The 25,258-nt window shown below is 42.9% G+C and overlaps 1 protein-coding gene across 1 annotated transcript in view; it reads right to left on the reverse strand.

The window, feature by feature from the left end:
• Positions 1–24,812, reverse strand: part of KCNK10 (potassium two pore domain channel subfamily K member 10) — a 99,900-nt gene extending 75,088 nt beyond the window's left edge. The window contains exon 1 of the mRNA XM_084630512.1: positions 24,665–24,812. Within this exon, the coding sequence (XP_084486638.1) occupies positions 24,665–24,716 (52 nt within the window). The 5' untranslated portion in view covers positions 24,717–24,812. The remainder of the gene's footprint in view (positions 1–24,664) is intronic.
• Between the last annotated feature and the right edge of the window lie 446 nt (positions 24,813–25,258).

The raw sequence follows: 25,258 nt of genomic DNA on the forward strand, positions 1-25,258 counted from the left end.
CTGTACCCACATGGACTGTGAGCCAGCTGAGCCAAGTTGGCCTGCTCTGCCCCAGCACTAAGAACTCAGGGTCCACCGGTCCTAAGGGTCATCCAACCTTTGAGGAGGGAGGAATAAAGAGCTCCCAACATTGAAGTTCGGGGTGCTCCCAGGAAAGGGCCACATTTAATTTTAACTGATCGGACTATTCTAAGTGCAGAAAACAGACAGGTTTGTTCCTTCAGAAGTGGTTTTCCTTCTCAACAGCCCACTCACTGCATTGAAAAATTTAAATAGGAAAATCTTTTGGATATTAAACAGTGTGAAAGGACTGAAAGGTGAGCAGCCCAACAGTGGAGAATGCTTTGATCTTCCACCTGTGAAGCTTGGGCTAGTCGCCAAATAGAAGTTCCTGAGGGAAACAGGTTTGTACCATTTGCTTCCACATCCCAAAGGAAAAAAAAGCACACACAACAAACTCTGAAGTGATTTCAACTAAACTACCTGCTTAGGGAACAATAACAACTGTGCACGTGGGGAAGAGTTAGGACGGGGGTATGCAATGAAGGAAACAATGAAGCAATCAGTGCATTAACCTATTAGCCACATGTGTTTCTCATCCATGTGTGTGAAGTAGAAAAGGCAGTGAGGATTTAACAGAAGCAGAAAGCACACATTACAGAAGCAGGAGGTTGTTACAGGTGTAATGTGATTTAGGAGTGTCTATACAAATAGATAGCAAAAAAGAAAAATCTATTGTGCCATGAGAACTTTGCATTATTATTGCACGGCTAATCACTGTCTGGCCACCTTACCTACTTGTTCCACTTTCCTCTGGTCTCCATCTGTCTGCTGTGTCTTATAGGGCCAGAAGTGGTCAGCATCAATTTAGCAACAAAATAAGTGACCAGATTTTCACACATTGAGTGCTGAGCTCTACTGAAAATCTGACCCTAATCGTGGGTGCTGAGCACTTGAAAAATCTGATCCTGAGCTTTTCTGAAAATCTGGCTCTTTGAGGGTAAATTTTGGGAGACAGGGATTGTTCCTTCCTTTGTGTTTGTACAACACCTTAGCATCTTGTGGGCACTACCACAAATACTAAATAACTAATGGGTGGAATTCAGGTCGCGATGAAGACATGGGAGACAAAATCCTCCCATCTGGCTGAGACAATGTATGGGAATGCAGCCCAGCATTCCCATGACTGTTGTTCCAGCTTGAGTCAGAATAGCAACCACAGCCCCTCTGTGGGCACTGGATCCATATAACTGCCCACTCTCCATGTTGGCCTATGCATGGACACCCTATGCTCTCTGGGGCTGCACCTCTAGCAGCATCAACTGCAGGGCTTAAGCACGGCAGAGGATCTGGTGCTAGACTGCCACAGCAGGGTGAATTTCACACCCTAGTGTTTGTAAAGTAGTTTGCTGGAAGGTGCTATAGAAGAGTAAAGTGTTACTATTATATTTGCTTTCAATGAAAGCAAAGCTGAAGACATCACTTGCTGGGAGAATGCACATAGTGCCTCAGAGCAAATGGCTTTACACTGCAGCAGCATCACTCTGGTGAAGTCTAACATCATTTTAACTAACATGGATTCTCTAATGCAGTCTTAGTGCTGCTGACATCAGCAACATCTCAGCATTCTGCTGCAAAGGCAGTTCTCAGTGGCAACAAATTCAACTAAGGGCCAAAAGAGAGAGATGGTTAGGAGAGGTATAAATGGTGATCTAACCTTAAAACAAAGAGAGTGAGTGTGTTAAAAACGAAGTAGTATGTTGATTACCCCCAAAGGTTCCAGCCCAACGGTGGTTTTTTGTAGGTGTTTACAGACTGTGCTTTGGGAGAGAGAAATATTAGCAGTGTATTCCACATGGAAATGAAGACTAATTTCTCATCCCTGCCAGCAGCTTTGGGGAAAAGCATCATATACAAACAATTCTGCAATTTTTGGGATATATCGGCAGCTAACAATATGATTCTCAGTAATTTCCAGCCAATCTACATGATTCCACTTAATTGTTTATAATTGACACGCTATAATTAATAGCTCTTGGAATAACCCAATGCTTAATTGATTTGGAATGCAGTTGTAATGAGAAAATTAAAAACACCACTGTTTGAAGTGCTGTTTCCTCGCTTCTTTATTAGAAAGCTATAGTTAAGACACTAAAAGAAAACAAAGGAAGTCAAAAACGGGAGTACAGTAGAAGTCAACTGAGCGCAATGGTCTGAGACAAAGCATTTGAGACAGCTGCCCAACTATCAGAAGGGAGTCCTGCAAAGCTGGTGGTGAGGGAAGTCATCAGGCTAAGAGGTAAGGAGATTTTAAGCTTCCTACCCTGTACCGTAAAAACCTTGTTGGAACAGTTAAGCATCTTAGAAGCTACACAGCAGGCACTTAGGATGAATCTTGTGTTCTATGAAAATGGCACTGCCTATTCATTTTAGGGTAGTCCTTCCCATGGAATAAGTGTGCTCACTAGGAGTTATACCCGAGGATTTCCCCAACTAGTGGAGTGCACTGTGGAAACATCCTTTAATGCTGTCACACACTGAATACATATCTGATTACCACCAAGAATTTAAGACTTCAGGGTTTTATTCCTATACTATATCGGTTCTTACATCGCTCTCATCATCGTAGCTCATTAAGCATTGTAACCGACATCTGTCCTGTACTAGACTGGAAGGGAACAGTACAGATAAGAGTGAAGTTCAGTATGGATAATTCAATCCCTAGCTTCTTTTCTGAGGCTCTCCAAATAGAATGCTTTTTTGTGATGTAGACACCTGTCCACTGACTAGGTAATGGCCCATCAATACATAGGTCAGCACTCAAACTATAGTAGTGAACATGGATGTAGACAGCAGACTGCCTTCACATGCTAATGACTTTCTGGTACTCACTATGAGAGTTGGGTGAATACTGCACAAAGAGCAATCTTTCAGCTTTTCGGAGGAATTTGCTTCTCTCACATTACACACACACACGCACACACTTATTGTGTTCACTTTCTGTACACATTCAAGGAGTTTACCTTAATGGCACACATTTTCACAGAAAGCAAATGTCAAAAGTTCCATTACATCTCATACTGGTAGCGCTTATACTGTCACCAATCAAGGAAAGAAAACCATACCATGTGACTTATCTAACCAACCACAACTAAGTGGTAACTCAAAAAGTGTCAAAGAAATCATAATCTGCTTGCAGATATCATGCAATTACAAAAAGCAGCTAAATTTGTTGGACAAGTTATTTGCTCAGTTCTATTAACTGTTAACCTGGTAGTGATGATTTTAACAAATGACAGATTAAAAGCTCTCTTTAAGTTATTACCAGTTCACTGAGCCATCCAGTTCCCTTGTTTCTTTTGACAGGTTTTTGTCAGGGTATTAAAAATACTTTTCTGTGGAATTCTATTATTTCAATTTAAAAATCCTATGCCTTGTTTCCCTGCAGAGATTTAAAAGGAATAGATGCAGTCTGATTTAATTTTACTCATAGAAACATAATTAGAGAGAAACATTTGAACAACATTTTTGGTAGTTAACTGTGCCTTCCAATGATGCTGCTATTTAAAAAAAAAAATCACAATTCTTTCAGGAACACAAGAATAGCAATTCAAGCAGCCAGCTGACTGGGGTCTTTCCAAGCAAGAAAACAAAAGCTTCAGTGTTTTAAAAGTTTCTGGGGCCAAAAATCCTACTGCCATTAATCACACAAAAACACTTATTTGAGTCAACAAACCAAATCCCAAGTCAGTTTGACATCTTGAGAAATAACTAGGTGATTATTTTTAATTAAGCACAATGTTAATTGAGAGGTAATTAATAACCTCATGGACTGTAAGCGCTTCAGAACATGGACCCACTCTTCTCCTGTTTGCACAGAGCCCAGTACAAGGGGGCTCCAAACCTGAATCCATTACTGCAATACAAATATTTAACATGTATAGCGCGCCTTTCAGCCATACCTCTCAAAACACATTATAGCTCAATTTTACAAATGGGGAGACCAAAGCAAAGTAACATACCCAAGCTCGCACAGCCAGTGGGTAACAGAGAGCTGGTCCTCAGGCTGCTGGTATTGTGCATTTTAAGGCCTATAGAAACTGAGACAGAACCTCTGGATTTGGTTGTCTGAAAGTCAATTTCTTAACAGTCAAAATTGTTCATCTTTTGTTTCCACAAAACTTGGTTTTGTTTACATAAGTTTTTTTTTTATGGTGAATAAAGATGGTTTTTTCACATCACATCTCTCTTGGTGAAACATTTTGGTTTTGACAAAAAAAGCATATTTCGATGCAACTTAAGTTGCTTGACAAAGTTCCCACCAGCTCTACTTGATATGCTTCCTATCCTAACTACTATTTTATATATTCTAAAACTGCATAATATTTAGGTGGCTGAAGCTCAAACTAGATAAAATTCACATGGGTTCAAATTTCACTATAAACCCCCAAAGCTTGCTAATGTTTGCAGATTTTAGTCCACAAGACTTAGTCCTCCAGCCAGGTCCCATTTTAGTTCCACCCCTTTCAGGGTAACAAAGTCAAACTGAAAATCCAGTGTCTTTACATGTGGTTGTTGGCCCCATCTCTTGGCTCCATAGTCCTTACATCCTTCTTTCAAGGCTTTAAATAGTCTTTATCCCCTTATGTCAGAGGCTTCACTCCACCTTCCCAGTGGTTGTTAGCCAAACCCAGGTTCACCCTCTACCCTCAGATCCAATCCAGAAACCAAGGTCTGCTCTATCAGACTCCTTGCTGATATTTCCTTAGACTTCTTCCTACTGTAGCCTTTTTTCAGGCCTTCTCTCCCACAGCCTCCTTAGATTCACTGTTCTTCCAGGGCCATGACTCACAGGGCTGTACCCTGAATCCCCCAACAGAATCCCAAAACAAAAGTACAAAACTTAAGCCAACTTCTGCCCCCCTGAGTCTTGACCTTTCATCCCTCTTACATTTCCCCTGCTCAGTTCCTCAGCTGAATGCATCCTGGGACTCTCTCCCTAGAAGTCCAGATCCTGCCTTTTTATCAGGGCTCACCATGAGAGACTGTTCCATGTCTCTCCTGGCCTCCTGCCAGACTTCTGCTTAGGAGAGGATCTCTGGACCAACTCTTCCCCAAGCTTCCTCCTTAACTCTACCAGTCTCTTCACTCTCTAGTACCAAGAAAGGAACAGTAAAGTTCCGTTCCATTCCATTCCTTTCCTCCTACAACTCTCCTCCACTGGGCTTCCTCTCTTTATATTAACCACCCTGCTCCACACCAGCTGAGCTTCATCTTTCATTGGGACTGGCTCACACAGCTGCCTTAACTGAGTTCTCCAGTTAATGCTTTTATTACTTGTGTTGGGTGCATAGCCCATCACATGCCCTTTTATAACCATCCCAGCACCTATTAATATGCAATGTGCCAAGATTGAGCAGCACTGTGAAAGCTAGAAGGAGAAAGCCAGAGAGCGGAGAGAAATAAGGGAAAGTGGGTGCACCCACAGATATGCAAGCCATGGGGAAGTCTACATGCTCTGAACAGTCCATACAGGTTTCCTAACTTTGAACAGCAGCTTCTTGAGTTGGCAACTTTTCCTATAATCAAACAAGGCATTCCTCAAACTAAGGGCAGTCGCATGGACAAAGCACTGTAAATCAGAGATGTAGGCCTTGTCTGTAACTCCCTACTTTTCTTTCGTACTATCCGAAAAAAAATCACTGATCTCCAGCACATTAACCACCCATCCTGTCCAGCTGGCTGGCTGAGATAGAGAACTGCAAGGTCATTGTCATCCCCTTCATCATCCCAAGCTAGTGGAGCCTGAGAAGAACATTGGGCTTTCGCTGCAGTATCCCCATTCCGCACAAGGGAGACGGGCTCAGCCGTCGTGGCTGGTACACTGATCACATTGGGGCAGGCTAGCCCCAGGCTGGCAGGCTCTGAGGACAGAGAGCTCACCATGCCTGGGAGAGACGGCTCCACTGGCAGCCACAGGCACAGTCATGTTCCCCAGGGCCCTACATAGCTCCATTGTCAGTCACAGTCAGCAGCTCAGGGCCTTCCGTAGTCTCTTTTAATAACAGTCCCAGGTGAATCTGCCTCACCAGCCTACTCCTCACCCCCATCTCCAGAATCTGACTCCGCTTGCTTGACGAAGAAGTGCTCTCCAGAGTCCAGGACCCACTTCTGTCCAAGTACAGAAACTGAGCTCACAGTGGAGGACTGCTCTGGGGATCCTATACCCTGAACAACAGAAGACCATCTAGGGCAAGGGGGAATGCAGATCCCAGTGGTCCAGGCATAGGCTCTGTCTCCTGCTGGGCCAGTGATGTCGCAGCCCCCTCTCTTCTATCCCAATTTCCTGTATTTGTGCTAGGGCTCCCAGAGTCAGCAGGCAAGAACCTCTGAGGTGGGCCAGCTTACCACACATTTCATAGTGTCTGTGGTGGCAATCCTTCACATCAATACAGTGCTTTAGAGACAGGTTCAAGGGCTGCTCAGGACTATTTAAAACCACATAAACCTGGAGTCAGAATGGCATGATGTGCCTCCCATCTGGGCTTTTATTGCCCAGCAGGATCAACCTAGCAGCAGAAACTACCTTCCTATAGTGGGAAAGAGCAAACACCAGGGTGGCATTGTAAATGAAGGAGGAGGACACTGGAAAAAATTACTTCAGTGGCAGTAGTAACCAAAGGGAAACTGCAACAAGACTCCTTGACCCAGAGCCCCTCCTGAACCAAGCAATTTGCAAACTGGTCCTATACTAGGAAAAAATGATAGATCTCTTCATTAGAGAAGCAGATTATATATTCATACAGTCAATAACCTCGCCTATGCTCAGGAACATGTCTTCCATAGAGCAGGAGACAGCAGGAGCACACCAGACCTCATGTCTACAGGTCAGAGTGATGAACCCATCTGAAGCAGATCTCATGGTGAACCCCCCTCGCTCCCCAGGAAAAGAGGGAGGGGAAATAATGTGATAGGCTGCATGAGCCACACACTGGTGAACTAAGGGTTAATGAGCAGCTCTGGGCCCAGAAGGCCCCACCCAGCCTCATCTGCTGGGCGTGCTCACAGTGGAGGCTGAACTCAAAAGGGAACATCTCAGCTCAGTCTACAATGATGGACAGGGCAAGGGATCAGTTGTGTACTACAAGATCCTATAGAGAAGCCTATATATCCTATATAGAGATCCTATAGAGAAGCCATAAGCCCTTCACCCACAGAGACCAGGAATGATGGGCCGCAACTGATAGAGGAAAACCCTCTGGAGTGAGATCAGAGAGAACTCCGGGGTAAATCCAGATCCAGGCCAGAGATGGAACTGAAGCCAAGGTAGGAAGTGGCCCAGGGAACAGGCCTAAGGCCCCTGGCTGCACAGTTGACTACTACTCACAGGACCCTAGGTTAGAACCTGGTGGAGCAGGGAGGGACTGGATTCCCCTACCCCCAGCCACTGACTCTCACCACTGGGCAAGATGGCTGCTGACTCCTGCCACAAGGTGGTGTTGCCAGGTTTGGACTCCAACTACCTGACATCCTAAAACAAGGAAACTTACAAGTAAAACAATCAAAGTAAAACAACTAAGAGAGAAATAGCTATTGCAACAACCTTATGCTCAGAACCTCCCACAATCCCCAGAGTGTGAGAGTCTGACTTTTTCTCTCAAACACTGTATCCTGGCAGTTAGGGCATTAGGCTGGGATATGAGAGCCCCAGGTTCCAGAGTCTGCTTTACCTGACTGAGAGTGATCTGAGCTGAAGAACTCTGCTCTGAATCAGGCAGAGCAGGGACTTACATTTGACAAGGCTTTGTTCCAATGTAGAATGAAACCAAATTTTGAGACCTCCCTCAAAAGTTGCTGTGAAATGGAATTGTGTAGTTGTAGTCACGTCGGTCACAGGAGACTAGAGAAACCAGGTAGGTGAGGTAATAACTTCTATTGCACCAACTTCTGCTGGTGCGAGAGACAAGCTTTCAGGATCCAAAGCGTGTCTCTCTCACCCATAGCAGTTGGTCCAATAAAAGATATTACTTCACCCACCTTGTCTCTCTTGTTATCTTCCAGTCAGTTCTAATATTGAGAACTAGGTTGTTTTACCAACTCTTTCTCCTATATACTTGCCTTGTGACCTTAGACAAATCACTTAAGACCAAATTTTCAAAAGTAGCCTCTAATTTTAGGTATATCAAATTTTGCGAGGGGGGGGGAAGAGTTCCACAGTTTTGGATGCCTAGGATCTGTTTTAGAGAGGTGCTGAGAATCTATAGCTCCCATTGACTTCAGCTGAAGTTGTGGATGCCCAGCATTTCTGAAAGCCAGGCCCATGGTATCTAATGTTGGGCACTCAGACATTGCGGCACCCAAAGAGATACCAGTTTTGAAACTGTGGGCTTCTAGCTCTCTGAACCCCAGGTTCCCATATAATAGGGAGGCTAGAGTTTACAGCCTGCAGCTAGTCATTAAGGCCCCACTCCACCCTAGGGACTGAGCTGTAAACAGGAACGGGAAGCAGAATGAGAGAGAAGTAGAAGGCTGGTAAGTTATAGATCTAGTAGGGACATTTGCTCCTCAAAGCACTTGGAGACAAGCCTAATGTGATGAAGAGACTTGGGTGCAGAATGTGAGTTTGGAAGCCCTGAACCTGGGGCCTAATGAAACAATTGAAATGGTTCCTGTAGTATGACTTGATGGTGCTAATGCTTCCTGGCCTGAAGTTTATTAAAGGGATATGGCATTTACTCAACGTGCTGGCGTCCCCTTGTCCTGAGCTGTTAACCTGAAACTTATTTCTGTTCCGCTAGAGAGTGTCACACTGGGCTGCAAGGGTTGGTCAGGGACTGCCAGCACCATTACACTGTGAAGGGCACTGGAAAAAGGTGTAAGTGATGCAAACCAAGATTACCTCTAGATTTACTTAAACTTGCTTAGTCTCACCTCCTAATTTGGCCCATAGCTTGGAAATACCATCTTAATATAAACTATAATAAAATCTTACCTCTGTATGACACCTTTCATCCCAAAGCATTTCACAGTCTGGTCACTAGACAGTATCACTAAAATGCAGCCATCGGCACCAGTGCTCAGGATTGGCGGGGCGGGGGGGGGGGAGAACAACACCCTTCCATGCTCTGCCCAGGAAACAAGCTTCACCCATGCGAAGAGCCATAATGAGACTCCACTCACAGTAGATTTTTCAGATGTTCAAAACATGATCATGTGCTGCTTGGCTCTACTGGGCTCTTTGAGCTTGGTTCCCCCTTAGTGGGGTTCAAATATGTCCATTGGCTCTACTAGGTTTCGTGGGCTTGGCTACTTGCTGACCTCAGGGGAGGTGGGTGCGACAAGTGGTGGTATCTACCAAACTCCACTCACTTGCGACACCAGAATTTACTCTCAGTAAATTGTGCAGATCTGTAACTCTCCATTTCCTTTCTTACAAGAGGAATGAAATAGCTAACAACGTCAATGTTTAAATTATCATCACTGAAATGAATACGGCAATTTGCACCTCTCCAAGCTATTGTCCCAGGCTCTCTGCAGATTCTTCCTTCCTTTGGTTACATTCAGCTCACATTTTTTAGGTTTTCTTTATGGTTGTGAAGAAGCCTTACTTTTTCTCTTAAATGAATACTGAGATCCTGCAGAACAAGAGATTGGCTTCAGAGGAGTTTACACTAGCTGTTTCCAAGCCCTGCCAGCATAAGCATACCATGCAACAGTGGTAGAGAGAGGGAAAATACAGCCCAAGGACACCAGGTAAACCCCCTACTTTTACGATAGATGCCATGGCTCTTTAGAGTCTTCACAGAGCAGACAGAATATCTGTTTTAAGGTCTTGTTCCAAAGAACCCCATGCAGCAAACTGCATGGTACTCAATTTATCTTCCTCAAAAAGAAGAAGGGCTGAGTCAGTCCTGCTGGGATATGAACATGCGGAACCAGCAAGTCTAGGTATTCAAAACCTGATGTTTAAAAACATTAAACTGAGCCTGTGGTATAGTGTTGCTAATATAAGCCAAATTGCTTCTCAGTAGGATGTTTTTCAGGAGGATAATTCTTGTTACTTTTTTGTTGATTACATTGTCCATTGCCTTCAGCAAACACAAAACAACTTGCAGCTGGTCACCAACAGTCTAGTGGCTCTCAGGCAGACATAACCGTGTAGGAATTGAAAGATCATTCACCCCGCATACATTTCAGGGCAGTATGAGGAATAAGCAGAAGACAATATCTACATATTTCTCTCCCAGGAGGAATATGAACATTGCCTAAGATGATATTTTGCTTCATTAAATTCAGACATTTTGAAACAGTCCCATAAAAATATTTACAATTATTTTTAAACTACAGCCTACCTAGACAAAATGCTGTTGATTACAGGGAGACATTTACATCCCATTCCTTATCCTTTAGGCCTCTGCTTTCAGTCATGCACTGACATGCATGGCATCAAAAATTCAATAATATATGAAATCTGGGGAACTAGTAGCCACCATACAGATACTGCAGTGTTTCCAAATATGCATTAGCTTAGTTGCTTATTTGTTACAGGTTTGTGCTCTGAGATCCTGAATATGGAGCATAGCTTAACTGAAAAGGGAAGGCTTTAGTTACTAGCACCAGTTCTGTCTCTGTACCTACCTTGTTTCTCAAAGTCTCCATGGACTCACTTCAGCCACTATCTATATTCTTCTTTCCACATCCTCTGCTACCTAACATCAGGCCCTGTCCCCTCACACCTTTTGGACAATGTTAGCAAAAGTCTCTTTCCTTTGTAGCTCTTACCACTTGGAGCAGTGTCTCTGTCTCTCTCCTCTTTAGGTCTCCATCTCTTTTCAAATCTTCTCTTAAAACATAAGCAATATACCCAGACCAAAACTCCTCATCTAAACACGCCTAAACATTAAGAAAGTTTGAATCCCAATCCAAACTTTGAGGCTGGCCATTATCTCTAGAAAGGGCTAAACCAAAACCAGAGATACAAAAAGCCCCAAACTGGCCAATATCAGATATGGATCTGAAATTTGAGGCTCAGAACTATCTCTATAAAATTAGCAGACAAAAATTATATTTATTAGTGGCAGTTAAGCTTGTGGCAGGACACTCCCCATCCACCCAAAACCTCAAAGAAATGGAAATAAAGTAAGGGGAAAGATTTGTGCATTCCTTTCCATCGTCATATGGCGACGAGGATGTCAGTAACACACCCCAACTCTCTAGAAGGCTTTCACTTCCATCTCCAACAGCTACCCAAAAGCAATAGGTAGCCCAGCTTCATCAAACTTGCACTCTTATGCGAGACTTTGACAGTGACCTTGTATTCTTTGATATCCGTTATTGCAACAGATCAGCACATCTGACCAGCTTGCATTCCAGGCATTTGGGAAGTTTTTCTGCCTTAACACTGCTGAGGTTGCTGTCATGATGTTCATGAATAACTAAGTTAGTAAATTAATTTAACATCAGTTAAAAGCAGTAAGATTTGAACTAGGGCTATTGATTAATCGCAGTTAACTCAAGCAATTAACTAAAAAAATTAATCATGATTAAAAAAATTAATCACGATTAATCGCAGTTTTAATTGCACTGTTAAACAATAGAATACCAATTGAAATTTATTAAATATTTTTGGATTGTTTTTCTACATTTTCAAATATATTGATTTCAGTTACAACACAGAACACAAAGTGTAACAGTGCTAACTTTATATTATTATTTTTATTACAAATATTTGCACTGTAAAAATTATAAAAGAAATAGTATTTTTCAATTCACCTCATACAAGTACTGTAGAGCAATCTCTTTATTGTGAAAGTGCAACTTACAAATGTAGATTTTTTTTTTGTTACATAACTGCTCTCAAAAACAAAACAATGTAAAACTTTAGCGCCTATAAGCCCACTCAGTCCTACTTCTTGTTCAGCCAATTGCTAAGACAAACAAGTTTGTTTACATTTATGGGAGATAATGCTGCCCACTTCTTATTTACAATGTCACCAGAAAGTGATAACAGGCGTTCGCATGGGACTTTTGTAGCCAGCATTGCAAGGTATTTACGTGCTAGATATGCTAAATATTTGTATGCCCCTTCATGCTTCGGCCGCCATTCCAGAGGACATGCTTCCATGCTGATGATGCTTGTTTAATTTGTGAAGGAACTCCCTGGGGGAGAATTGTATGTCTCTGGCTCAGTTTTACCCACATTCTGCCATATATTTCATGTTATAGTAGTCTCGGATGATGACTCTGGACATATTCCTTTTAAGAACACTTTCACTGCAGATTTGACAAAACACAAAGATACCAATGTGTGATTTCTAAAGATAGATACAGCACTCAACCCAAGGTTTTAGCATCTGAAGTGCCTTCCAAAAATCTGAGAGGGACGAGGAGTGGAAGTCTTAAAAGAGCAACACTCCAATGCAGAAACTACAGAACCCAAACCACAAAAAAAGAAAATCAACCTTCTGCTGGTGGCATCTGACTCAGATGATGAAAATGAACGTGTCCACACTGCTTTGGATTATCAAGCAGAATCCATTATTAGCATGGAAGCATGTCCTCTGGAATGGTGGTTGAAGCATGAAGGGACATATGAATCTTTAGTGCACCTGGCATGTAAATATCTTGTGACACTGGCTACAACAGTGTGCTATGCGAATATCTGTTCACACTTTCAGGTGATATTGTGAACAAGAAGCGGGTAGCATTATCTCCTGCAAATCTAAACAAACTTGTTCGTCTGAGTGATTGGCTGAGCAAGAAATAGAACTGAGTGGACTAGTAGGCTCTAAAGTTTTACATTGTTTTATTTTTGAGTGCCGTTATTTTTTGTACCTAATTCTATATTTATAAGTTCAACTTTCAAGATAAAGAGATTGCACTACAATACTTGTAGGAGGTGAATTGAAAAATATTATTTCTTCTGGTTTTTTTACAATGCAAATATTTGTAATAAAAAATAAATATGAAGGGAGCACTGTAGACTTTGTATTCTGTGTTATAATTAAAATCAATATATTTGAAAATGTGGAAAACATCCAAAAATATTTCAATAAATGGTATTCTGTTATTGTGTAACCGTGCAATTAATCGCCACCACTTTCCTAACTTATGGAACTGTCCCGTAGGTACAGTAGCATTTATCAAGGGCTGATCTCGCTTAGTTTGTTTTGCTTCCTGGGAGTGAGTGATGGCATTCGCACCACAGCAGATTTGTTGTCAAATTCAGCGGCTTGGCCTTGGCACACATTTTCCAGTGTGGATAATAGGTTATAACATGTGCACTAGACAAATACTAGCAGTGAGGAGTAAAAAAGTAGACAAAGGCCAGGTCATAGACAAACATGTTAAAATCTCTTGCAAAAGAGATACAAAGAACAATGAGACAATCCAGTGAAACAGTTGCCAAAAGTTGTGATTTTAAATCTCTTATTGTTCACTGTGTATCAATACATTTTTTTCATCAAACCACCATGAAAAATTCAAATACTACCCAATGTGTATAGTCTGTTTTGTTTTTTGCCATTTCATTGAGATTTTTACAAAATAAAGGTTTAAAGGTCCTATTAAACTGAACTCTGTAATGTATCTCTCTCTTTCTCACTAACCCTCTTAATTTCTCTCTCTCAGTTATTGGTCTTACAATTCAGTACTTTATTCACATATAATGCTGTGAACCTCTATTTTCTGTCATTTACTTCAGGCAACTCTTTATTATTTAAAGCATTTGAGGGCACAGTTTGTAATCTGTGCAACTTTGATGGTATGCAAATTGCTTCCATTGAAGAAAATGGTAACACACCATTGATTTGATCAGGAGCTGGACTGAGCCCTAAAGTAATATTGTCATGTATTTGCATATTTCTGCTTGAAGCTAGCACAGCTGGACACTTCATCAGTATAGTACATCCCACACACTGGCTAAAATAAACACACATAAACTTCCTCAGATTCACAGTGAATCAAGAGCTGCCTCTCTGCATGTGATTTCACATATCTTTCATCTTCAGCAGAGTCCCAAAGGAGCTAACTTCAGCACTCAGGGATGGCACTGTGTGGATTTGTAACATTGTCTGGGGGACTTTCAGTCCAAATGCCAATTAATGGATTACTCTCATTTACATGTGGCAAAAATAATGATAATATTCTTCATTTAACTGGAAATCCCTGATTAACTCACTATATAACTATGGACAATCCAACTGTTCTCCATGTCTCCTAGGCTCAGAGCCCCAGTGTCACTTTTGATTCCTATTTCCCCCTTTTCCCTAGTATCTAGTCTATGACTAAGTCCTATTTTTCCTTTTAATACCATTAATCCTTTCCTCACTATCCCCATTGTGAAAATGGACCCTGACCAAGCCTTGGTCACCTCTCTACTTCATTACTGTCATCTTCTCCTCTCTGGTCAGCCCATTACTTCTTCCTCCAGCCCTATCCTAAAAGTTGCTCATACTGTTATCTTCCTCTCCTGCTGATCCAATCTCATCAGCCTCTCTTTCAACTCCTTTTTTGGCTTCCTGTCTGTTACCACATCACACTCAAGCTCCGCATCTGTAAGACCCTATGTAATCTTGCCTCCACATGTATCACTGCTGTCCCTTCCTCATTCTCCCTCATTTGCTTCCTAAATAGCTTCTAATCCCATCACTTTACTGCTCCTTTCATCTTCTCTCCTCACTACTGCTTTTGCACCTTTGCTCACAGAGTCCTCTGTATTTGCAATAGCCTCCTCCCTGTGTAACTCTCTCCTCCTTCAGCTCCCTCCATAAAATGCACATCTTCCAGGAATTCTGCAATCCACATTGATCAGGTATAATATAGTGTTGGGTTATCTGCTGTGATTACAATCACCACAAATAAATTAGGGGCGGGGAGGGAAGGCAAATATTTGTAATGCAAATACTAAACTATATATGTGCCACTGCCCTCTTCTGGTTAGATCCAAAACTGTTCAACTTGGTGTCATGGATTCAGTTCTGTGATGCTAACAGCAATTCTCCCTTAGCTCAGGCACTAGGATCATGAATTTCTAGAGCAGGCGGATCTGAGTCTGTGACTCTAAGCACTCCTGTGTTCACACACTATTGCAATATGCCTTGTGAGGTATAATTTAAAAACTAATAACTCACTGATCAATATTATTCTTGTGTGATGTATGTACATGTTACGTGGTAAGAATTATGGATATATGCTGAAATTATCACTAAAGAGTGTTTAAACCAGGTATGTTGTGGGGAGTTGGTAAACAGGTCTGCCCTAAACAAAGGAATGTGTATTTGATTCCCTGACCAGCTTGGTCTTCAGGCAAAGTCAATGAAGGTCCATTTTTTTTACATATTAGGTAAACAAAGCTATTAAGCTAACAAGTGGAGGAAGAAAAAGCACGGTGCTTCCTTCTCCACCAGACTCCATGTTGCCTTCCTCACAGCTTGGATAAACTTTGCTTTGAGGGGTAACCCTCAAAAGAATCCATTGCAAAGGTTTACTGGTCTATAAAGGGAGAGGGACTGAACCTCAAGTGATAAGCAATTGAATCAATGGTATACAATATTACTGTATCAGAAAAGTGTATTGAGTGAGGTCTTTTCTGGAAACTAATGACACATTGATAATTAATATCACTGCGAAATGTATGTATTAACAATATATGAGGAAATATGAATACTTAATGATATTATGCTTTAAAGTTTGTTGCCAAACAGGAAGAAACAGGTTCCCTCCCAGACAGAGGAGAGAAGGCAGCTACTTACATGTTCCCTGTGTAAATTAAGCAGGGTGGAATCGAAACAATGGAGGCCTCATTTACATATATGGGATGAGAAGCCCACAGGAAGGAGAAAAAACAGCTTGAGGTCATCGTGCCTCTTGAAACAAAGTCATTGAACTTTGGAAGATATAAGCAAAGACAGAAGCCATCTTTGGCATCTATCACTAGACAGACACAGGAGAACAGAGCTCTTGTGGGCTGAGAAAGATGGGTCCTTCAGACAAAGGGGCTGAAGTTTCTGGAAACTGAACATAGGTGAGAAACCATCTTGAACAAAGCCTGCACTTCGCTAGATTAACTTTTAGACCTATTAAATCTGTGTTTTCACTTTATTCCTTTCACCTAGCGTCACATAACTTACATCCTATTGTGAATAAACTTTTTATTTTTACTATAAACCAGCTCAGTGCTGTGTTTAAATGGAAGGGTAAGTTAATAAATTGTGATGTGCTTTTATGTCTTCAGTAGAACAAACAAGCCAGTCCAGAGAAGGCTAGAGACATTGGAGAGCACTTGATTTGGGGGAAATTTGAGACTGTGAGTGCGTTGGGGTCACCTTGCTGGTTGTAACCCAGGCTGGTGGAAGCTGCTGTGGGGCTGCAGACAGGCTGCTGAACCAGGGCGGCCTAGCACACAGACACTTCAGGGTGTGACCTGTATGCTTGTAGGCTGGTTGTGAGTGTCCCAGCCTGGGTGCTCCAGCAGCAAAGTATTGTAAGGCACCCTGGGTTGCAGGGCAAGAAGAGACACAATCCCTTACTGGTCCGGATTGTACCCTGAACCCATAAGAGCTCTAGCCCTACTAGCACCATGATATTCGGAATGGCCAGGATATATAGCACAGTAACAATAGGGAAGCCGTAAGCGGCCATGCGCTTATTATATCTAACTATCTGTCTAGAATCTCTGCTTAGCCATCTACAAATGGGAACCTGGTGCCTGAGTTCAGGTGGCTTAGGTGTCTGTCTTGCTCCACACAAAACCCTGGAGGAGGAGGTACCCACCTTATAACTTTTAGCCCAGTGGCTAGAGAATTCACCTGGGATGTGGTAGACCCAGGTTCAATAATGATAGAGTAATTGGAGTAAGGAGACTTGAGCCACGGGCTCCCTCCTCCCTGGTGGGTGCCCCAACCCTATACTTCAGTCATTTTCTCTCTTGCCCAATGGTCCAGTCCCTCTGTTCCAATCACTTTCATTATGTAATACAAAGTGGAACGGCTCCAACAGGAGAGACAGAGATCCCCACATCTGAATATCCCATAGCTCAGTGGTTAGAGAACATATCTGAAAGGATTTGAACAGGGGTCCCCCACCTTTCTCCCCATCTGGCAGGGGAGCAATTGTATGTGGGTCTCCCAAATCCCAGGGGAGTGTTCTCACCACTGAGCTAAAAGTTATAAACGGGCGCCACTTCCTCCTCCGGCCAGATTTTGAATGATCCAGCAGGCAGCCCCTGAACACACCTACCTGATTAGACCCTGCACACTATTTAGGTGGAGGAATGCCTATCTTCACCCAGTTTATTAATCGCTCTGAGACTTAGGTAGGAGATAGGTGTCTGGCCGCCTAAAGTGAGGCAGCGGTGTGCATGCCCAGAGGCAGGAATTTAGGCACCCAAGGAAACTTTACCCTGAAAACTTAGGTGCAAAGTGAGTTGAGGTGCCTACAAGGTCCAGCAGGAGTTTTATGGACACAGTGGAGCCAAAACTGGGACTTAGCTGCCTGAATACCTCTGTGGATCTGGGCTTATGTGACTAACTGGAAGTCCCGCAGTAAGTCACTGGCAGAATCAAGGAGTCCTTGCTCCCAGTCACTGCTCTAATCTCTACAGAACTCTCTCAGCTTCTTGATTTATTACTGAGTTGTAGTCTCCCAAATACATGAATTACTCTTACACAAAAATTGCCTTTGTGAGAGAACCCAAGAAGTTACACTATAGCTTCAGTGGATCCAGAGTGTCAAAAAGTTGCTTTGGAACTGCACATATAACCTGAGTTTCAAAGGGCTTTTACAATCCCAGTCATTTGAATGTATATTATAGTTTTACTATATTTCATTTGTGAAAAGGAAGCTGGGCAGTCTTATGACTGCACTATGTGCTACCAGTTCCAACGTGAAGATTGAGCTTGGCCTTCTGACTACAAGGAGCATCACAAAGGAAACACATTCTTCCCCTGGAGGGGACAGAGCACCTTGCATCAGGCATCAGCAATTCAGGGATGTGTTTGGTGGGTTTTGGAAGGAGTCACATCCAGCCCCCTTCAGTCTGAAGGACATTCCCCTTAGAAGGTGAGGAAAAGGAGGGATCCTCTGTGCTCAGAGGAAAATTACTTTGGAGCATTAAAATCAATACCTGAAAGGGGCACTGTCAAGTCAAATTTGGTGCCAGTTTTATATTTGGTTAACAAAACTATCTTTTACCAGACCTAAAATCAATACAAATGTTCCTATGGAAATATTTTTCAGTTATTCCAATAGAATCTGTTGTTTTAAACAGACCAAATATTACCTTTCAGTGTCTGTTAATTATTAATAATAATTTTGTCAAGGTAGTACCCAATGGGATCAGAGATCTGTTGTGTTGCTCTTTATAAAAATGTATATGAAAATAACAGTCCCTTGTTTAAATTGGAGTTTACAATCTAATTTAAACAAAGTACAACAAGTACATGTAACAAACAGGATGAATGGAGGAGGGAGGATGAGAATCACAATTATAAGGATAAGTATCTGCAAAAGCTAGCTAGACGTACAACTTGATGGTCTAAGACATTTACATGTGTGTGGTGTGAGACCAATCACCTGACTTGCCACTATCAGTAATAGGTAACAGATGCTTTACAAATCCAAGATAAGGGATTTTTTAAAAAATATGTGAAGCCAAATAGTGAGAAGAGCCAAGTTTCTGCTGAAGTCAGTGGCCAAATTCTCACTCACATTAAGGGCCAGATCCTGCAGTGCCTACCTGTTTTTATTCATTCTTCGCATGATTTATGTTTCCTAATTTTATAGTAAGAACACCCATAATGGGTCAGACCAATGGTCCATCTAGCCCAGTATCCTGTCTTCTGCCACTGGCCAGATGCTTCAGAGGAAATGAACAGAACAGGGCAATTATCGAGTGATCCATCCCCTGTTGTCCAATCCCAGCATCTGGTAGTCCAAGATTTAAGGAAACCCTGGGCATGGGGTTGGGTCCCTGACCATCTTTGTTAATCACCATTGACGGATCTATCCTCCATGAATTTATCTGATTCTTTTTGGAACCCTGTCATACTTTTGGCCTCCACAACATCCCCTCACAAGAAGTTCCACAGGTTGATTGTGCATTGTGTGTTTTGTTTTAAACCTGCTGCCTATTAATACAACAGTATTATTATATTTAGTGTTGTATTATCTATCTATTTTCTAATGGTTCCTAACATTCTGTTAGCTTTTTTGACTGCTGCTGCATGTTGAGCAGATGTTTTCAGTGAACTATCCACAATGACTTCAAGATCTTTCTTGAGTGGTAACAGCTAATTTAAACCCCATCATTTTGTAAGCATCGTTGGGATTATGTTTTCCAGTGTGCATTACTTTGCATTTATCAACACTGAATTTCATCGGCCATTTTGTTGCCTAGTCACCCAGTTCTGAGAGATCCTTTTGTAGCTCTTCGCAGTCTGACTGGGACTTAACTACCTTGAGTAGTTTTGTATCATCTGCCAAGTTTGCCACCTCAGTGTTTACTCCTTTTTCCAGATGATTTATGAATATGTTGAACAGCACTGGTCCCAGTACAGACCCCTGGAGGACTCCACTATTTACTTCTCCCCATTGTAAATTCTAATAATTTATTCCTACCCTTTGCTTACTTTCTTTTAACCAGTTACTGATCCATGAGAAGACCTTCCCTCTTATTCCATGACTGCTTGCTTTGCTTAAGAACATTTGGTGAAGGACCTGTCAAAGGCTTTCTGAAAGTCCAAGTACACTATATTCACTGGATCACTCTTGTCCACGTTTGTTGACCCCCTCAAAGAATTCTAAGATTTCCCTTTACAAAAGCCATGTTGACTCTTCCCCAGCAAATAGTGTTCATGTAGGTATCTGATATGTTCATTAATGTGAATTTCAAGGCTCACTAAAAGGGCCAGCCTATTTAAATCCTGGAATGGTTGACGGAGTTCCTCAAAGCAATAAAAGGGCCATTCCCAGAACTTAAGTGATTACAGAGGCCAACGTGTGAAAAACCAGGCAGAGGTGTGAAGGTCACAGGGTCAGAATGAGGGATCCAGAGGGGGAGAGGAGCACCAGAACAACAGCTTATACTCTGTTTATCCACGGAACAGGTGCAGCCTGGGCAGGGACAGCACAAATATCCCTCACCGTACTACTATTATGTGGCAACCCTCCCCTGGAGGTATCACCTGGAGGAGCAAATGTCTGATTTAGTTTCCATGATCCATTCCTTCCTTGGCGTTACGACTGGAAACTGAACAGCCGCCCATTTGCTGTCTGCTAAACACCTGCTTTCTCTTCTATCACTTTCCACCTGTATACACTGTATACCCTTTCAGAAAGTCTTTTCATGGTACATTGGTTTGTGGCCGGGGGTGTTTGTTGTGTGGATTGAGAACACCAATTTCATATAAGCCCCCAAAAAAGCCATTAGATGGTAATTTATTTACCTATCTAAATATTTACAGTGCAACCAGTGCTGTGGTATCTGAGCACTAATTCATTTAAGTGATTAATATCTTGACGTGGATTCAAACTAGCATCCTCACCAATCCCCTGATTCATGCAGTCCTCCATTACAAGATCTTTGGCCTTTGGAAGATATATGTCATTTCTGGAAAACATCATCTGGGATCATTTGTTACAAAATTATCGTGGGAATAACTGTATGTTTCTAAATATAATGCTCATCACTTGCATTACAGCATGTTACATCTTCCAATTGCTGGCTTGCTAGCAAAGAAATATAAATGGGTGTACTTCAGATATTATAAATCTATAAAGGTACTTAGGTGCCTAACTGCCACTTTTGGCATCTAAATTCAACATTTAGGTACCACTGAGATCCTCAGAATCCCTTCTTAGCTGCCACCTAATGCTGTGGGTGCCTAAATTCCCACGGTGCATCAGTTTCTGTAGGTAGGCATGTGTGAAACTGCTTAAATCCTGATGCTGCCAAGTTGCTTGGCGCCTGGTCTCACAACTAAACCCTGGTGGGAATCTCAGTCTAGACATTACCCCACACACACACTCCACCCGCTGACCACATCTGTGGGACCCAATCCGGTAGGTGTTCTCTGAGCATGCCAACTGCATCAGGCCTCACACAAAAGATGACAGTGGGAAAACAAATCAGGAATAATAGCCTAGAGGTCATGTATTCACCTGGGATGTTGGAGATCTATTTCATGTCCGTCTGTCCCCCCCCGCCTGATTGGAGCAGAGTCTTGAAACCGGTGTCCCCATCTCTAATGTGATTGCCCAGCCCCCTCACTATTAAGTATTCTGAGGTGGGTCTCTCAGTCTCTCCTATTGAAATGGTTCCACTTCAGATTACTAATTAAATATTCATTGAGCTAGCAAGAGATTGGGCACTCACCTGGAATGTGGGAGACTCAAGTTCAAACCCCTGCTCCAAATGAAGCTGAGCGGGGATTTGAAAGCAAAGCTGTCATATCCCAGGTGAACTACCTGGCCACTGGGCTGTTGGCTGTAATGGGTGCTCACTCTCTGATTTCTAATGAGAAAGGATAGACCTGGCTTTAGCACTTAACTCCAGGACAGGGTTCAAAGCTGTGAATGCTGAGTGGAGATAGGTGCCTAAACTACTCTCCTTGCCATCTCCATGGGCTAACTTAGGCTCCTGGCTTTGGGAAATCCCATTCTCAACATCTAACCTGCTTCATGCATCGTACGGGAGCCTGGGCACCCAGCTCAAGGCTGAGGATTTCACTGAGCAGCGGGCACCTACAAGTTAGGTGTTGTGATGCCTACATCGCTTTGTGGATCTAGCCCCAAGTGAGTACAATATTCTGGCTAAATTCATGCTAGACAAACTGCGGTCCCTATGGGTTATGTGCCTGACAACCAGAACAAGATATATTGAACTGACATGCATTTAAATGCAGATAGATATATGAAGCTATGTACTGACTGAACACCAATCACCTGTTTTAATAGTTAAGATCTCTTAATCCCTTTCACAGCCTTCTTACTGACAGACATGTGGATCTTTAAAGTATGTCTACACTACATCTGGGAATGTGCTTCCCAGTGTGAGTAGACAGACGTGCTAGCTCTGATGGAGCTAGAGTGATAAAAATAGCATTGTGGCTGCGGGGACATCTCAAGCTAGCCACCTGAGTATGTACCCGTAGTTAGCCAGAATTACTGCCCATGCTGCCACAGCCATACTGCTATTTTTAGTGTCTTAGCTCAAGCGAAGTCATGTCTGTCTACCCAAGCTGGGAAGCACATACCCTAAAAAGTGCTATCTTTAACTCCACAAACATTATGGTATTCAAAAACTTGCCATCCTTTGGCATATATATGGATGCAGATGACCAAATGGACAGCATCTATCTGTGACTGGGTGGGTGTGGTGATATCTTTTATTGGGCCAACTTCTGTTGGTGAGAGAGACAAGCTTTTGAGTTTACACAAAGCTCTTCTTCAGGTCTGGGAAAGGTACTCAGTATCCCAGCTAAATACAAGTTCAAGCAGATAGTCTAGTCTCGTAGTTTAGCACATCTGTTTGATCTTGTATTTAGCGGTGACACTCTGAGTACCTTTCCCAGACCCGAAGAACTCTGTGTGGCTCGAAAGCGTGTCTCTCTCTGACCAACAGAAGCTGGTCCAATGAAAGATATCACCTCCCCCACCTTGTCTCTCGAATATCCTGGGACCGACACAGCTACAACAACACTGCATACAGCATCTGTGACTGTAAGTCTAATTAATTGTTAGGGCACATAGAGCTTTTGTGCAGGCAGTTTTTATTTTATCTTCTTTACAAAATTGAACCCTATGGACTCAGACCTGCGTCCCTTATTCACATGATTAGTTCTTCGATGGGACTATTCAACAGAGTGCATGTTATGGGAGTACTCATGTAAAGGTTACAGGATTGGACCCGAGATGTTTTTCCCTACTAATTTTATCCTTCACAGGGCTAACATTTATCTGTTTCCTGTGGTTGTCATAAAACTGTAAATTAACATGCCTCTTTTTGCTTACTTCCTTGTTATACATCAGCATCCTTGATGCCTGACTGATGTCTGTACAGTTGTGGGAAATAATAGGCCCAGTCCTGCAGTCCTTACTAGGGTTCAACTCAGGAGGGAAGAAACACACCATCTGTGCTGGCTGGTTTTCACTGGGGTTTGAATGCACGTGGTGAGTTGTGACCAACCACTTGTTGGAGGGACCCACACCCCCATTGCTGACTGCCAGATAATGGAGCTGTATACAGGGTGCCGTCATAATAGCACCATTCCACAATTCCATGTGTGATTTTTTTGTTGATTTTTTTTTTCAAATTTTCGGTGCAATTTCCAGTAAGATAAAATTCAAAAAAAGAGACAGCAGCAAATAAACAATAAGCAAAGATGCTGTTACACTCATTCTACAAGTGCTTACACTGCTGAATTCTGCTTTTCAGAACACCTGATGCCTTATAAACACCGACTATTATTGAGATAAAATATTTTAAGAGATACTGATGCTCACATTCCTGTTGTGAACCACAGGGTGGGTTTTTATGTGTCTATTTCAGCTTTCACCATATTAAGCAGGTAGCAGTGCTTAAACTAAAGCTTAATGTTCTGTTATTCAGACACTACCTCACTTTTCAACCTGAGGATATTGATCTCATTTTGGTCGGTCTGAACTAGGAGAAATGTTTTAAATGTCCCATTTTGTAGCTAAACAGGGTGGGGTAGCAGAGAATCAAAACCAGACCCGCAGAAGAAAGACCAATAATCCAAGTCTATGCCATCCTTTCTTTCATAGTTCCTCTGGGCGCTATTAAACAGCTGCTGACTGCAAACCTGGACATATGACTTCAACTTGTTCAGATCCTCTACTGATCGTTTATAGAGAGATTGCACGTCAGTATGTTAATCATCAGGACCCTTTCAGTTACTTAGCCAATAGATCGTAACTAACCGCCTCGGGCGCTGCAAGTATTTAAAAGAAACACACACACACACAACTTGGATCGTTTTACAGCAAACCACCGCACTGGCGTAGACATATTCCCCTCCACCCACCACACCAACACGTTGAAAAACTAAGTGTAGAGTTAATCAATCTACCAGCTCCTGCTGATCGATTGTTAATAGGATGGAGTCAGGCGTAGAAAGGTCCCTTTGGGCTCCATTATTTAACATGCCTTTCCTGCTGCCCACTCTGTAGGACATATTGCAGTAGCCTTTTACCCCCAGCTGCCTGCCAAGAGACATTTACCGCCGAGGACACCCGAGCCAGACAGTCACCTCTGTGTCCACCCCTACACCACCCATGTGCAATGACCACCAGAAACAACAAAGGAACCAGGCATAACATAAAACAAACAATGCACCAATGCGGTGAACCCAGCCATCCCAGACAAGTTTGCAATTGAAATACTAAAATACTGAGGGGAGCGACAGAGGGGGGAGAGGTCAAATCGGGGAAAAACGGTTTGTCTCGCCTCTCCTTCCCCCAGATCCTAGTAACATTTCCGAGCTTCAAGCCACCGGTAAGACTAAATGAGACAGACTGAGCCGTGCACATGGGGAGCAGGCTGTAAAGAAGCATCTACTCCAATTCCGAGCCAAACACTTTCCTCCCATCGCCACGCAGGAGGAATCATAATACCAGCACGAATAATAAAGTCAGGAGCACCAACCTTGAGGATCCCAGTTCACCTGTTTCCTTGGAGTCTCGATTGGAAATTTCATCGCTTCCTTTTGCACAGGGAGGGAAAGGAATTAAATAAATTTCCCAACCTTCCTGCCTCGGTGCTGCAGTCAAACAAATTAATTTCAAATGATGGGCAGTCTGCGCCGTTTGACTGAGGGAAGCCGGTGGTTGCCAAGCAAAGAAACATACAAATACAAGAGGGAAGGTGGAAAGAGGGAATGGAGGCTTGAGGATTGGAGAGTAAAGCGGGGGAGGGGAGCACCCCGCCCGGGGAGGGGGGAAGTAAAGTGAGAGAGGGTCTGATTGAAAGAGGAAACACAGGGGCTGCACTGAGATGGGGCGTCAGAGGCGAGGTGCTGTTCGCTCCCGCGCGGGGTCCGTCAGCAGCGGGCTCGCCCAGTCCATTTGCAGCTGTTCCGGCAGTGGCGGTGGGCTGCCCACTGCAGCAGTACACATTTGACTGGTGCACACGTGAGTGTATCACAGGCTAGCGAGACGCAGACCTGAGGGTGCCAAGGGAAAACAGCCAGCCGTGTTCCCTCCTAGCTACTGCGGCTGGCGAGAAGGAAGCGCGCGCGCG

Source organism: Lepidochelys olivacea (genome assembly GCF_965140295.1).
Source record: "Lepidochelys olivacea isolate rLepOli2 genome assembly, chromosome: 6".
Taxonomy (NCBI): Eukaryota; Metazoa; Chordata; order Testudines; family Cheloniidae; genus Lepidochelys; species Lepidochelys olivacea.